A 12969-nucleotide genomic window follows, 5' to 3' on the forward strand; every position below is an offset into this window, starting at 1 on the left:
CGCCGCCCGCGGAGGGCGGGGCAGGGAGCCTTAAAGGGGCCGCGGGGACGCGCATGCGCGGTCGGCCGGTGAGGGGCGCCCGTGGGCGCGGGAGGCGGCGGCTCCCGAGCGCCCCCCGTGGGGCTGCCCCGGAGCCGCCCCGGGGGGCCCCGCGGGACCGGGCGGGAAGAGCCGGGGGGGGCGGCACCGGGGAACGGGGGGTGTAACCGGGAGGAGCGGACACGCTGGGGGGGTGACACTGGGAGGACCGGGGGGCGCTGGGACAACTGGGGAGCTCGGCGGGAACGGTGCAGTCCGGGGGGGGCACCAGGATAACCTGGGAGCTGAGGGGACACCGGGAGCACCGGGGAGCCGCGGGGGGCACTGGGGAGCCGGGGCGGGGGGACAGGACGGGACCGTTGGGAGGAGAGAGGAGCTGGGGGGCACCGGGAGGACCGGGGGGGGCACCGGGAGCGGTGAGAGGGCCCCGGGGTGACGGGGAAGCTGCAGGGGACCCTGGGGAGCACGAGGAGGAGCGGGGGGACGCGGGGCCCCTCGTGGGGCCGTGGGCTCCGGGGCCGAGGGGGGCGGAACGTGGGACCGGGGGGTCGCGAAGCCTCTGGACGCGGCCGCCGCTCACGCGGCCCCGCGCGCCGCCGCGTCCGCTCCCGGTGCCGCCAGCTCCGCCAGCATGCTGGAGGCGCCGCTGCCCCTGGACCGCGACGGGGTCCTCGTCCGGCTGCGCTTCACCACGCTGGCCCTGGGCACCGTGTTCTGCCCGCTCTTCGGCTTCCTCTTCTGCGTCGGCTGGTCCCTGCTCTTCCACTTCCAGGAGACGACGGCGACGCACTGCGGGGTGAGCGGCTGCCCCGGGGGATGCACGGGAGCCTCCCCGCTCCGGGCGCTGCCGCCGGCCGCGCTGGGGACGTGGGACGTGGTCCCTGCTCCCGCTCCGGATGCTCCCACCGGTCACCCTGGGGCACTGGGATGTGGTCCCTGCTCCCACCGGCCACCCTGGGGACCTGGGATGTGGTCCCTGCTCCCGCTCCGGATGCTCCCACCGGTCACCCTGGGGACCTGGGATGTGGTCCCTGCTCCCATTGGCCACCCTGGGGACCTGGGACGTGGTCCCTGCTCCCACTCCGGATGCTCCCACCAGCCACCCTGGGGACCTGGGACGTGGTCCCTGCTCCCACTCCGGATGCTCCCACTGGCTGTGCTGGGGGTCTGGGATGTGGTCCCCTCTCCCACTGGCCACCCTGGGGACCTGGGACGTGGTCCTGGCTCCCACTCCGGATGCTCCCACCAGCCAACCCAGGGGCCTGGGATCCGGTCCCAGCTGCCATTGGCTGCGCTGGGGACCTGGGACGTGATCCCTGCTCCCACTCCGGATACCCCCACTGGCCACCCTGGGGCCCTGGGATGTGGTCCCTGCTCCCACCAGCCACCCTGGGGACGTGGGACGTGGTCCCTGTTCCCACTGGCTGTGCTGGGGACCTGGGATGTGGTCCCTGCTCCCACTGGGGACCCTGGGGACCTGGGATGTGGTCCCTGCTCCCGCTCCAGATGCTCCCACCGGCCACGCTGGGAACCTGGGACGTGATCCCTGTTCCCACTGGCTGTGCTGGGGACCTGGGACGTGGTCCCTGCTCCCACTCCGGATGCTCCCACTGGCTGTGCTGGGGACCCTGGGGACCTGGGACGTGGTCCCTGCTCCCACCGTCCACCCTGGGGACCTGGGATGTGGTCCCTGCTCCCGCTCCGGATGCTCCCACCAGTCACCCTGGGGCCCTGGGACGTGGTCCCTGCTCCCACCGTCCACCCTGGGGACCTGGGACGTGGTCCCCTCTCGCCAGCCCTCGTGACGGGTGTCGAGGTCCGTGCAGAGCAGAGCGGGGCTGGCGCTCCGAAGGGCTGCAGTCAGGAAAGCCGCAGGGAGGAGCTAGCCCTGCCTTGGATAAGGATTCCCTCTGGGAAGCAGCAGAAGAAAGCAGCAGAAAGCACAGGGAGGTGGTGGAAAAGCACAAGGGGACGTTTGGAAAAGCGCAAGGGGACGTTCAGAAAGGAGTGGAGCGGAGCAGGCAGCGTCGGTGCCGGTGTCGTGGCCAAGACGCGCGTTGAACCCCAAACGGGAGCTGTGTAGAGGAGCAGCAAGGGGACGAGGGAGGAAGGGCCACAAGGATGATCAGGGGCCTGGAACATCTGCCCTATGAGGAGAGGCTGAGGGAGCTGGGCCTGTTCAGCTGGAGAAGAGAAGGCTGAGAGGGGACCTGAGCAGTGTCTAGAAGTACCTCAAGGGAGGCAGTGAGGAGGATGGGGCGGCCTCTTTTCACTGGTGGCCACCGACAGAACTAGAGGAAACGGCCCCAAACTGAAGCACCAAAAGTTCCACAGGAACTTAAGGAAAAATTCCTTCCCAGTGAGGGTGCCAGAGCCCTGGAACAGGCTGCCCAGAGAGGTTGTGGAGTCTCCTTCTCTGGAGATCTCCAAACCCGCTTGGACGCAGTCCTGTGCCACGTGCTCTAGGTGACCCTGCGTGTGCAGGGGTTGGACTGGATGATCCCTAGAGGTCCCTTCCAACCTTGAGCATTCCATGATTCTATGATTCTTTGAAGGTGACGAGGGAGCTGAGTACAGGACGGAGGGATCAGGGCTCCGAGTCGGGGAGGCCGGGGTGGAGGCTGCTCCGTGCCCGCCGCCGCCAGCCGCTCTGTCCCCTCCAGGTCCCCAACTACCTCCCGTCCATCAGCGCGGCCATCGGGGGCGAGACCCCGCAGCGCTACGTGTGGCGCCTCTGCATCGGCCTCCACTCGGCGCCCCGCTTCCTCGTGGCCGTGGCCTACTGGAACCACTACCAGAGCTGCCCCTGCGCCCACCCGCGCTACCTGCGCCTCTGCCACGTCAACCTGCTGCTCAACCTGCTGGAGAACGGCGCGCTGCTCGTGCTCACCTACGTGTCCTCCTCCGAGAACTACGGTAGGGGCCTCGTACGCGGCGCCCGCGAGCACGTTTGGGAAGCGGCCGGTTTGGAGGGGAAGAATCCATAAAAATAGAGCGGTTGTGTTCAGAGTTGTGAGCCCTGGCAGAGCTGTGGCAGCTGGAGCGCTGCTCCCTGCGCCCTCGGCCCGAAGGGAATTTTGGGATCAGGGTTCCCTGCGTCCCTGCTGAGCCCTGGTCGCACTGGGAACGGGGAGGCTGCTGGGTTCCCATTCCTGCTCCCAGCTGGGCTGTCCTTCCCAGCTTTCCTCCAGCCCACACCGCCCTGGCAGCCCGGAGAGTATCCCAGCGCAATTCCGGTGGGATTCCCTCGGGCTGGCTGTTGCGGAGATGGGATGCCCACGGGGCCGGCGGCTCCGTGTGCTCACGGCGCGTCCCCTGCTCCTCGGGGGAGCAGCCGGTCCCGGCTCTGCCGCTCGTCCCGTGGCTCCGGCTCCCGCTGGGATGAAGGACAGAGCCCGGGGACCTGCCCTCCGCCCAGGGCCGCGGCTGCTCCCCAGCGCCCTGTGAGCTCAGGCCCAGGTTCAAGCAGTGCCCGTGGCCAAACGCCGGTGCCAAGGAGGGGGCTGCTCCCTGCGGATGCGTCTCCGGGGCACCTTGTGCCCACCGAGAAGCCGCTGTCTTTTTCTGCCCCTGCTTTGCTGAGAGCCACGGGCAGCTAAGAGCGGCGGAGCCCCTGGGGTGCCTGGTACTTGGGGTGCCACATGCAGAGCCCACGGATCCCTGCAGTGTCCCTGGGGCTGCAGTGCCCAGTGTGGAGCCCGCGGGTCCCTGCGGTGCTTGATGTGAAGCCCACGGGTCCCTGTGGCACCCTTGGAGCTGCAGTGCCTGATGCAGAGCCCGCGGGTCCCTGCAGTGTCCCTGGGGCTGAGGTGCCCAGTGTGGAACCTGCAGGTCCCTGCAGTGTCCCTGGGGCTGAGATGCCCGGTGTGGAGCCCATGGGTCCCTGCGGTGCCCTTGGAGCTGGGGTGCCTGGTGTGGAGCTGGGGTGCCCGGTGTGGAGCCCATAGGTCCTCACGGTGCCCGGTGTGGAGCCCACGGGTCCCTGTGGTGCCTTTGGGGCTTGGGTGCCCGGTGTGGAGCTGGGGTGCCCGGTGTGGAGCCCATAGGTCCTCACGGTGCCCAGTGTGGAGCCCATGGGTCCCCATGGTGCCCGATGTGGAGCCCGCAGGTCCCTGCTGTGTCCCTGGGGCTGCGGTACCCGCTGCAGAGCCCACGGGTCCCTGCACTGCCCGATGTGGAGCCCACGGGTCCCTGTGGCACCCTTGGAGCTGCGGTGCCTGGTGTAGAGCCTGCGGGTCCCTGCAGTGCCCTTGGGGCCGAGGTGCCCGATGTGGAGCCCATGGGTCTCTGTGGTGTCCTTGGAGCTGGGATGCCCGGTGTGGAGCCCGCGGGTCCCCACGGTGCCCTTGGGGTGGGGGTGCCTGGTGTGGAGCCCATGGGTCCTTGCAGTGCCCAGTGTGGAGCCCACGGGTCCCTGCAGTGTCCCTGGGGCTGCAGCGCCTGGTGTGGAGCCCGCGGGTCCCTGCGGTGCCCGATGTGGAGCCCGCGGGTCCCTGCAGTGCCCAGTGTGGAGCCCGCGGGTCCCTGCAGTGTCCCTGGGGCTGTGGCACCCCATGTAGAGCCCGCGGGTCCCTGCAGTGCCTGGTGTGGAGCCTGTGGGTCCCTGCAGTGTCCCTGGGGCTGTGGTGCCTGGTGTGGAGCCCATGGGTCCCTGCAGTGCCCAGTGTGGAGCCTGTGGGTCCCTGCAGTGTCCCTGGGGCTGTGGTGCCTGGTGTGGAGCCCATGGGTCCCTGCAGTGCCCAGTGTGGAGCCCGCAGGTCCCTGCAGTGTCCCTGAGGCTGTGACACCCAGTGTGGAGCCCGCGGGTCCCTGCAGTGCCCGGTGTGGAGCCTGCAGGTCTCTGCAGTGTCCCTGAGGCTGTGACACCCCATGTAGAGCCCGCGGGTCCCTGCAGTGCCCAGTGTGGAGCCCGCGGGTCCCTGCAGTGTCCCTGAGGCTGTGACACCCCGTGTGGAGCCCGCGGTCCCCGTGCTCCGCTCGGAGCCGCTCCGTTGCCCTCGCGCTCCCGGCCGCGTCCGTGCCCGCGCTGACGGGGCCGCTCTCGCCTTGCGGCTGCAGCGGTGCACGAGAACGCCTTCATCGTGTTCATCGCGGCGGCGCTGGGCCACATGCTGCTCACCTGCGTGCTCTGGAGGATGACCAAGAAGCACACAGTAAGTCCCCAGGTACAGCCTCCCTGCGCCAGCGCCGCCGGGCGCGCGGGACCCCCCGCCGGGACGCGGCTCGGGGGAGTTACGGGCCCCAGAACGGGTGGTTTGACCCAATTTACCGGAACAAAGCGGGGAGGAGGGTTGGAAGTTTTGGTTTCGCTTTGAGCCGATGTTTGAATCTGCGGGTCGCGGTCCCGGTCCCCGCTGGGGGCTGCGGCCGTGGGACCGGGTGCCCGGGATTCTGTGCAGGGGGACGGGTCCTGCCCCGCTCCGTCCGCTGCTTCGGTGCTGCCTGGGGCTCTGCTGCTGGGACCAGCCGGGCTGGGTGACTGGGACCAGCTGGCCTGGGTTACTGGTTCCTGGTACCACCAGCCCGGCTGGGTACTGGTTCCTGGTACCACCAGCCTGGCTGGGTACTGGTTCCTGGTACCAGCCCAGCTGAGTTAGGCTGGGTTGCTGGTTCCTGGTCCCAGTCCCAGCTGGGCTGGTTCCTGGTGTCAGCCTGGTTGGGTTCGTGGTCCCGGTCCCAGCTAGGCTGGGTTCTTGGCGCTAGTCAGGCTGGGTTCCTGGTCCCAGTCCTAGCTGGGCTGCTTCCTGGTCCCGGTCCCAACCCAGATGGGTCCTTGGTGCCAGCCGAACTGGGTTCCTGGTGCCAGCCCAGCTGGGTTCCTAGTTCCTGGTGCCAGCCCAGCTGGGTTCCTGGTTCCTGGTGCCAGCCCAGCTGGGTTGTTGGTGCCAGTCAGGCTGAGTTGCTGGTTCCTGGTGCCAGCCCAGCTGGGTTCCTGGTTCCTGGTGCCAGCCTGGTTGGGTTTCTGGTCACGGTCCCAGCCCAGGTGGGTTCCTGGTCCCAGCCCAGCTGGGTTCCTGGTTCCTGGTCCCAGCCGGGCCGGTTCCTGGCACGCTGCCAGCGCTCGGAGCGGGTGGCCTCGGAGCAGCCCAGCAGTGGCACTTGGCACCTCTCCCACGAGCTGCCTCTTTCTTGCCACCCGCTCCGAGGAGCGGCACGGAGCTGCACCAGCACCGTGGCCACCGCTCCAAGGGGCTGCACGGAGCTGCACCGGTGCCATGGCCACCGCTCCGAGGGGTGGCACGGAGCTGCACCGGCACTGTGGCCACCTACTCCGAGGGGTGGCACGGAGCTGCACCGGTGCCATGGCCACCGCTCCGAGGGGTGGCACAGAGCTGCACCGGTGCCATGGCCACCGCTCCGAGGGGTGGCACGGAGCTGCACCGGCACCGTGACCACTGCTCCGAGGGGTGGCACGGAGCTGCACCGGCGCCGTGGCCACCGCTCCGAGGGGTGGCACGGAGCTGCACCGGTGCCGTGGCCATCGCTCCGAGGGGCGGCACGGAGCTGCACCGGCGCCGTGGCCACCCCGCGTGCCGGCAGCGGCGCTTGCACAAGCCGGGCGCTCGCGGGCGCGTGGCGCAACCTTCCTGCGCGCGGGGAGGTGCTGCGGAACCGGCCGCCATGGGGAAGCCGCGCGGTGTGGGCCGGCGCCGCGCGCTCGCACGAGCCCTCTATAAATACCCCGGGGCGGCGGGGACGAGGGGCCGGGGCGCACGTAGCACCGTGTCCGCGACGCGTCACCATCCGGGTGCCAGCGGCCACGTCCCTCCGCTCGCTGCGGCTGCAGCTCAGCCCTGCTGCTGCTCACACACTCACACATATATATACATATACTTTTTTATATATATATATGTATTTATGTGTTTGCCTGTGGTTTTCGGGCCCGTGGGGCCGGCTTGTGGGGAGCCTGCGAGCGCTGGGGTGACACACAGGGCCCGGCTCCATCCCCACGGCATAGGGTGCAGCGCAGCGGTGAGCAGTGCAGTGCCATGCAGTGCAGCGGGCTGCAGTGCCACGCAGCGCTCTGCAATGCAGCAGGGCAGGGTGCCGTGCAGAGCAATGCAGTGCGGTGCAATGCAGAGCCGTGCAGCACAGCAAGGTGCAGAGCTGAGCAGTGCAGAGCAATGCAGCATGCTGCAGTGCAGCAATGTAGTGCAATGCAGCATGCTGCGGTGCAATGCAATGCAGTGCAATGCAGCGTGGTGCAGCACACAGTGATGCAGCGCAGCGCCACGCAGTGCTCTGCAATGCTGTGCACAGCAGCAGGGCAGGGTGCCGTGCAGAGCAGTGCAGCGCGGTGCAATGCAGAGCCGTGCAGCACAGCATGGTGCAGGGCTGAGCAGTGCAGAGCAATGCAGCATGCTGCAGTGCAGCATGCAGCAATGTCATGCAATGCAGCATGCCGCAGTGCAATGCAATGCGGTGCAATGCAGCGTGGTGCAGCACACAGTGATGCAGTGCGGCGCAGTGCCACGCAGTGCTCTGCAATGCTGTGCACGGCAGCAGGGCAGGGTGCAGTGCAGAGCAGTGCAGTGCGGTGCAATGCAGAGCCGTGCAGCACAGCAAGGTGCAGGGCTGAGCAGTGCAGTGCAGAGCAATACAGCATGCTGCAGTGCAATGCAATGCGGTGCAATGCAGCGTGGTGCAACACACAGTGATGCAGTGGAAGGCAGCATGCTGCAGTGCAGTGCGATGCGGTGCAATGCAGCGTGGTACAGCACACAGTGATGCAGCGCGATGCAGCATGCTGCAGTGCAATGCGATGCGGTGCAATGCAGCGTGGTGCAGCACACAGCGATGCGGCGCGATGCAGCATGCTGCAGTGCGGTGCAATGCGGTGCACCGCAGCGTGGTGCAGCACACAGTGATGCGGCGCGATGCAGCATGCTGCAGTGCAATGCAATGCGGTGCAATGCAGCGTGGTGCAGCACACAGCGATGCGGCGCGATGCAGCATGCTGCAGTGCAGTGCAATGCGGCACACCGCAGCGTGGTGCAGCACACAGCGATGCAGCGCGATGCAGCATGCTGCAGTGCGGTGCAATGCGGCGCACCGCAGCGTGGTGCAGCACACAGCGATGCGGCGCGGCGCAGTGCCGCGCGTCCTGCGGCGCAGTGCAAGGCCGAGCGCTGCAGCGCGGCGCCGTCGGGCCGGGAGCCGCCGCATGGTTTCCGCTGCGGGGCCCCGCGTGCCGCGCGGGGGGTGCCCTCCTTTTCCGGCGCCGGGTGGGAAGCGCGGCGGCGTTTCCTGCGCCGCGACCGCCCTCGGGCAGCGCCGCTGGCCCGGCCGGGGAGACCCCCCTGCGCTGCAGCTGCAGCCACAGCGGTGCCACCGCCCTGGGCAGGCCCTGCTGCCCGTCCCCGTGTGCAGGGGGTGCTGCAGCCCCGTGCAGACCCCACCACCCATCTCCACGTGCAGGGGGTGCATTAGCCCCCATGCAGACCTCCCCTCCATGCAGACCCTCCCCGTCCCCATGCAGGGGGTTCCAGAGCCCCATGCAGACCCCACCACCCATCTCCATATGCAGGGGGTGCATTAGCCCCCCTGCAGACCCCCCCATCCCCATGCAGGGGGTTCCAGAGCCCCTTGCAGACCCCACCACCCATCTCCACATGCAGGGGATGCATTAGCTCCCATGCAGACCCCACCCCATACAGACCCCCCCATCCCCATGCAGGAAGTGCCAGAGCCCCCGTGCAGACCCCCCATCCCCGTGCAGTGGATCCAGAGCCCCATGCAGGGGTTCCAGAGCCCCTTGCAGACCCCACCACCCATCTCCACATGCAGGGGGTGCATTAGCTCCCATGCAGACCTCCCCTCCATGCAGACCCTCCCCATCCCCATGCAGGGAGTGCCAGAGCCCCGTGCAGACACCCCATCCCCATGCAGGGGGTCCGGAGCCCCTGTGCAGACCCCCCATCCCCGTGCAGTGGGCACCAGGGCCCCATGCAGACCCCACCACCCATCTCCACATGCATGGGGTGCATTAGCCCCCCTGCAGACCCCCCCATCCCCGTGCAGGGGGTTCCAGAGCCCCTTGCAGACCCCACCACCCATCTCCACATGCAGGGGGTGCATTAGCTCCCATGCAGATCCGCCCCCCTCCATGCAGACCCCCCATCCCCATGCAGGGAGTGCCAGAGCCCCTTGCAGACCCTCCATCCCCGTGCAGTGGGCGCCAGGGTCCCGTGCAGACCCCACCACCCATCTCCACATGCAGGGGGTGCATTAGCTCCCATGCAGACCCCCCCATCCCCATGCAGGGGGTCCGGAGCCCCCGTGCAGACCCCACCACCCATCTCCACATGCAGGGGGTGCATTAGCCCCCGTGCAGACCCCCCTGTCCCTGTGCAGTGGGTGCTGGAGCCCCATGCAGACGCCCTACGCATCCCCATGCAGGGCATGCTGCAGCCCCCGTGCAACCCCTGCCACCTATGCCCACATGCAGGGGATGCCGGAGCCCCCATGCAGAGCCCCCATCCCCGTGTCGGGCGTGCTGCAGTCCCATGCAGACCCCCCCGTCCCCGTGCAGGGGCTCCTGCAGCGCCATGCAGCGTCCCCGTCCCCGTCCCGAGGGTGCCGGAGCCCCCATGCAGACCCCCCTGTCCCCGTGTCCCCGCGCAGGGGGTGGCAGCGGGGACGTCTCGGCGAGCGGCGCCTCCGTCTCTCTCGCAGGAGCGCAAGTCCTACAAGTGGAAGCAGCTGCTCTTCTTCTTCACCTTCATCACCTTCTCCTTCGCCGTCTGCGTCTACTTCCACCACAACTGGTACTGCGGCCCCGGAGGTGAGCGCGGCGGCGGTCGGCGGGCGCGCGGGCGGCCCGCGGCGCCGCTCACGCTGCCGTCCCCGCCAGTGTACACGGTGTTCGCGCTGCTCGAGTACCTGGTGGTGCTGGCCAACATGGCCTTCCACATGACGGCCTGCTGGGACTTCGGCAACAAGGAGCTGCTCGTGAGCTCCCTGCCGCAGGACAAGCACTTCTAGGGGCGCCGGCGGCACCGCGACGGCCGCTGCCGCCGCATGGGACGGGTCTGCGCGCCGGTCCCGGAGCGCCCCGCGTGCCCTGGGGCGCCGCACGGCCCTGGGGGTGAGCGTGGAATAAAGCACGGGGTATTTTTGTGATGGGGCCGTGGGTGCTGCGGATGGGGACGCGGAGCTGGCGCGGGGAGGGGGGTCACGGGTCCCAGCGCAAGGCTGGGGACGGGGCGGGCGGATCCAAGGCCCTGGGATGAGGGATGCGGGATGAGGGATGCAGGATGTGGATCCCAGGCTCTGCTGCTGGGGATGAGGGTCCCACTCTGGGACTGGGGATGTGGATCCCGCTCCCTGGTGCCCGGGATGTGGGACGTGGATTCCCAGTGCAGGGCTAGGGATGTGGGATGCAGATCTTGGTGCTGGGGACAGGGGATGCGGACCCTGGTTCAGGATGGGAATGTGGGACGTGGATCCCAGTGCAGGGCTGGGGACGTGGGACGTGTGACGTGGGATGTGGATCCCAGGGCAAGGCCGGGGGGATGCGGAGGCGCATCCTGGGGCCCGGGAGAGCCCGGGAAGGGGCTCCTGGGGATGCGGAGGAGCCGCTGGCAGCAGAGCCAGCCGCCCGGTGCATCCCGGTCTGCATTCACGGCCAGGACCCTCTGCCCACCGAGAGGCCACCAAGACGGGGCTGAGCGGCCCGGAGCCAGAGCGGGCGTGCTGGAACTGACCGCGTTGCTGGGGGGACCTGGAGCTCCTCCCGGGAGCTGCTCCGGGACCGCGCGGGGCTGCATCCCGCATCCCGCCCCATCCCGGCCTCCGCCAGCGCCCGCTCCCGCTGGCAGCATCCCCGGGATGGGGAAAACCACCCCGGCTCCGTCCTTCCTGCACGAAGCCCTGGCCACGGCTCCGGGAGCCCCGTGCAATGTCCCCGTGTCCCCGTGTCACCCCCATGTCCCTGCCCACCCCGGCCGCGCGGAGCAGAGCACGGAGGCGGCGGCGCGAGGCTCTTTATTGGGAAAAAGCAGCTCGGGAGCAGCTGGGGCCAGGCAAGCTGCAAGGTCCCCCGGGACCGCGGCGGGGGCTGCGGGGACGCGGTGGCACCGGCCACCACCCGCCTCCCTGCGGCACCCCGGGCCATGGGGACATGTCCCGTGTGTCCCGTGTGAGGGGACGGGTCCCTGGGGACACCCAGAGTGGTGGTGGCAGGTCCCTGCGTGGTCAGGTTCCCCGGTCCCTGTGAGCCAAGTGTCCTCCGTGATGGTGGCAGGTCACTTGGGCACTGTGGATGCCCAGGGCAATGGTGGCAGGTGCTGGGGGACATTGGACACCTGGGGCATTGGTGGCCGGTCCCTGCAGAGTCAAGTGTCCAGGATGATGGTGGCGGATCCCTGGGACACCATGGATAGCTGGAGTGCTAGTGACAGGTCCCTAGGGCACCAGGGACATGCAGGGTGCAGGTGACGGGTCCCTGGGGCACCACAGACAGTCAGGGCACAGGTGGCAGGTACCTGCATGACCAGGGTCCCAGAGCGATGGTGGCAGGTCCCTGGGGCACCATGGACACCCAGGGCGCTGGTGGCAGGTCCTTGGGGTCACTCAGGTGTGGGTGGCAGATCCCTGAAGTCGCTCAGGGCGCGGGTGGCAGGTCCTTGGGGCACCAGGGACACCCAGGGTGCGGGTGGCAGGTCCTTAGGGTCACCCAAGACGCAGTGGCAGGTCCCTGGGGTCACCCAGGGTGTGGATGACAGGTCCCTGGGGTCGCTCAGGGCACGGGTGGCAGGTCCCTGGGGTCACCCAGGGTGTGGGTGGCAGGTCCCTGGGGTCACCCAGGGCGCAGTGGCAGGTCCCTGGAGCACCAGGGACACCCAGGCCACTGGTGGCAGGTCCCTGGGGTCACTCATGGTGTGGGTGGCAGGTCCCTGGGGTCACCCAGGGCGCAGTGGCAGGACCCTGGGGCACGAGGGACACCCAGGGCACAGTGGCACTTCCCTGGGGTCACCCAGGGCGCTGGTGGCAAGTCCCTGGGGTCACCCAGGGCACAGTGGCACTTCCCTGGGGTCACCCAGGGCGCTGTTGGCAGGTCCCTGGGGCACAAGGGACCCCAGGACGCAGTGGCAGGTCCCTGGGGCACAAGGGACACCCAGGGCGCAGTGCCAGGTCCCTGGGGTCGCCCAGGGCGCAATGGCAGGTCCCTGGGGTCACTCAGGGTGTGGGTGGCAGGTCCCTGGGGTGGCCCAGGACGCAGTGGCAGGTCCCTGGGGTGGCCCAGGACGCAGCGGCAGGTCCCTGCAGGGCCGGGCGCCCCCGGCCCGTCCTCCTCGGCAGCGGGCGATGCGGCGGCAGCGGGGCGGGCGCGGGGCAGTCCGCGTCACAGCAGCACGCAGGGCTTCTTGGGCTTGGCCGGCGCCGGGTTGAGCACGGCCCGCACGGCCTCCGTGAAGACCTCCTTGATGCCCTCCTGGTTGAGCGCGGAGCACTCGAGGTACTTGACGGCGCGGATCTGCTTGGCGAGGCTGGCGCCCTGCTGCGCCGTGATGGGCGCCTGGTTCTGCTCCTTGAGCTTCTTCATGGTCTCCGCGTTGCTCCGCAGATCCTTCTTGGTGCCCACGAGCAGCACGGGCACGCTGGGGCAGTGGTGGCACACCTCGGGGTACCACTTGTGCTTGACGTTCTCGTAGGACGGCGGGCTGGCGATGGAGAAGCAGATGATGAAGACGTTAGTCTGGGGGTAGGAAAGCGTCCGCAGGCGGTCGTACTCCTCCTGGCCGGCCGTGTCCCACAGGTTTAAGTTAATAGTCCTGCCGTCCACCGTGTTCTGGGCGCTGTAGTTGTCGAAGACGGTGGGGATGTACTCCTTGGGGAAGGCGTTGGTGGTGTAGCAGATGAGCAGGCAGGTCTTGCCCACCGCGCCGTCGCCCACCACCACGCACTTGATGCTCTGCATCCCCGCGG

At 69.0% G+C, this 12969-nt stretch overlaps 2 protein-coding genes across 3 annotated transcripts; one reads left to right on the top strand and one right to left on the bottom strand.

Moving 5' to 3' along the window:
• Positions 1 to 653: 653 nt before the first annotated feature.
• PGAP2 (post-GPI attachment to proteins 2) lies at positions 654 to 10029 on the top strand. 2 transcript variants are annotated; one of them, XM_088529821.1, is made up of 5 exons: positions 654 to 835; positions 2703 to 2955; positions 5098 to 5204; positions 9715 to 9823; positions 9893 to 10029. In XM_088529821.1, exons 1-5 carry the CDS (start codon positions 671 to 673, stop codon positions 10021 to 10023), a joined length of 765 nt encoding a protein of 254 aa, XP_088385947.1. In that variant the 5' UTR covers positions 654 to 670; the 3' UTR covers positions 10024 to 10029. The 2 variants fall into 2 exon arrangements, with proteins under 2 accessions (XP_088385947.1, XP_088385948.1); XM_088529822.1 differs by having other exon boundaries at positions 5098 to 5192.
• A 2337-nt stretch (positions 10030 to 12366) lies between these two features.
• Positions 12367 to 12969, bottom strand: RHOG (ras homolog family member G). Its single transcript, XM_010211478.2, has one exon. The coding sequence runs from the start codon at positions 12959 to 12961 to the stop codon at positions 12386 to 12388; it is 576 nt and encodes a 191-aa protein (XP_010209780.1). The 5' UTR covers positions 12962 to 12969; the 3' UTR covers positions 12367 to 12385.

This window comes from Tinamus guttatus, unplaced genomic scaffold (assembly GCF_059628265.1).
Source record: "Tinamus guttatus ecotype Peru unplaced genomic scaffold, ASM5962826v1 Tinamus_guttatus_pri_ptg000349l, whole genome shotgun sequence".
Classification (NCBI taxonomy): Eukaryota; Metazoa; Chordata; class Aves; order Tinamiformes; family Tinamidae; genus Tinamus; species Tinamus guttatus.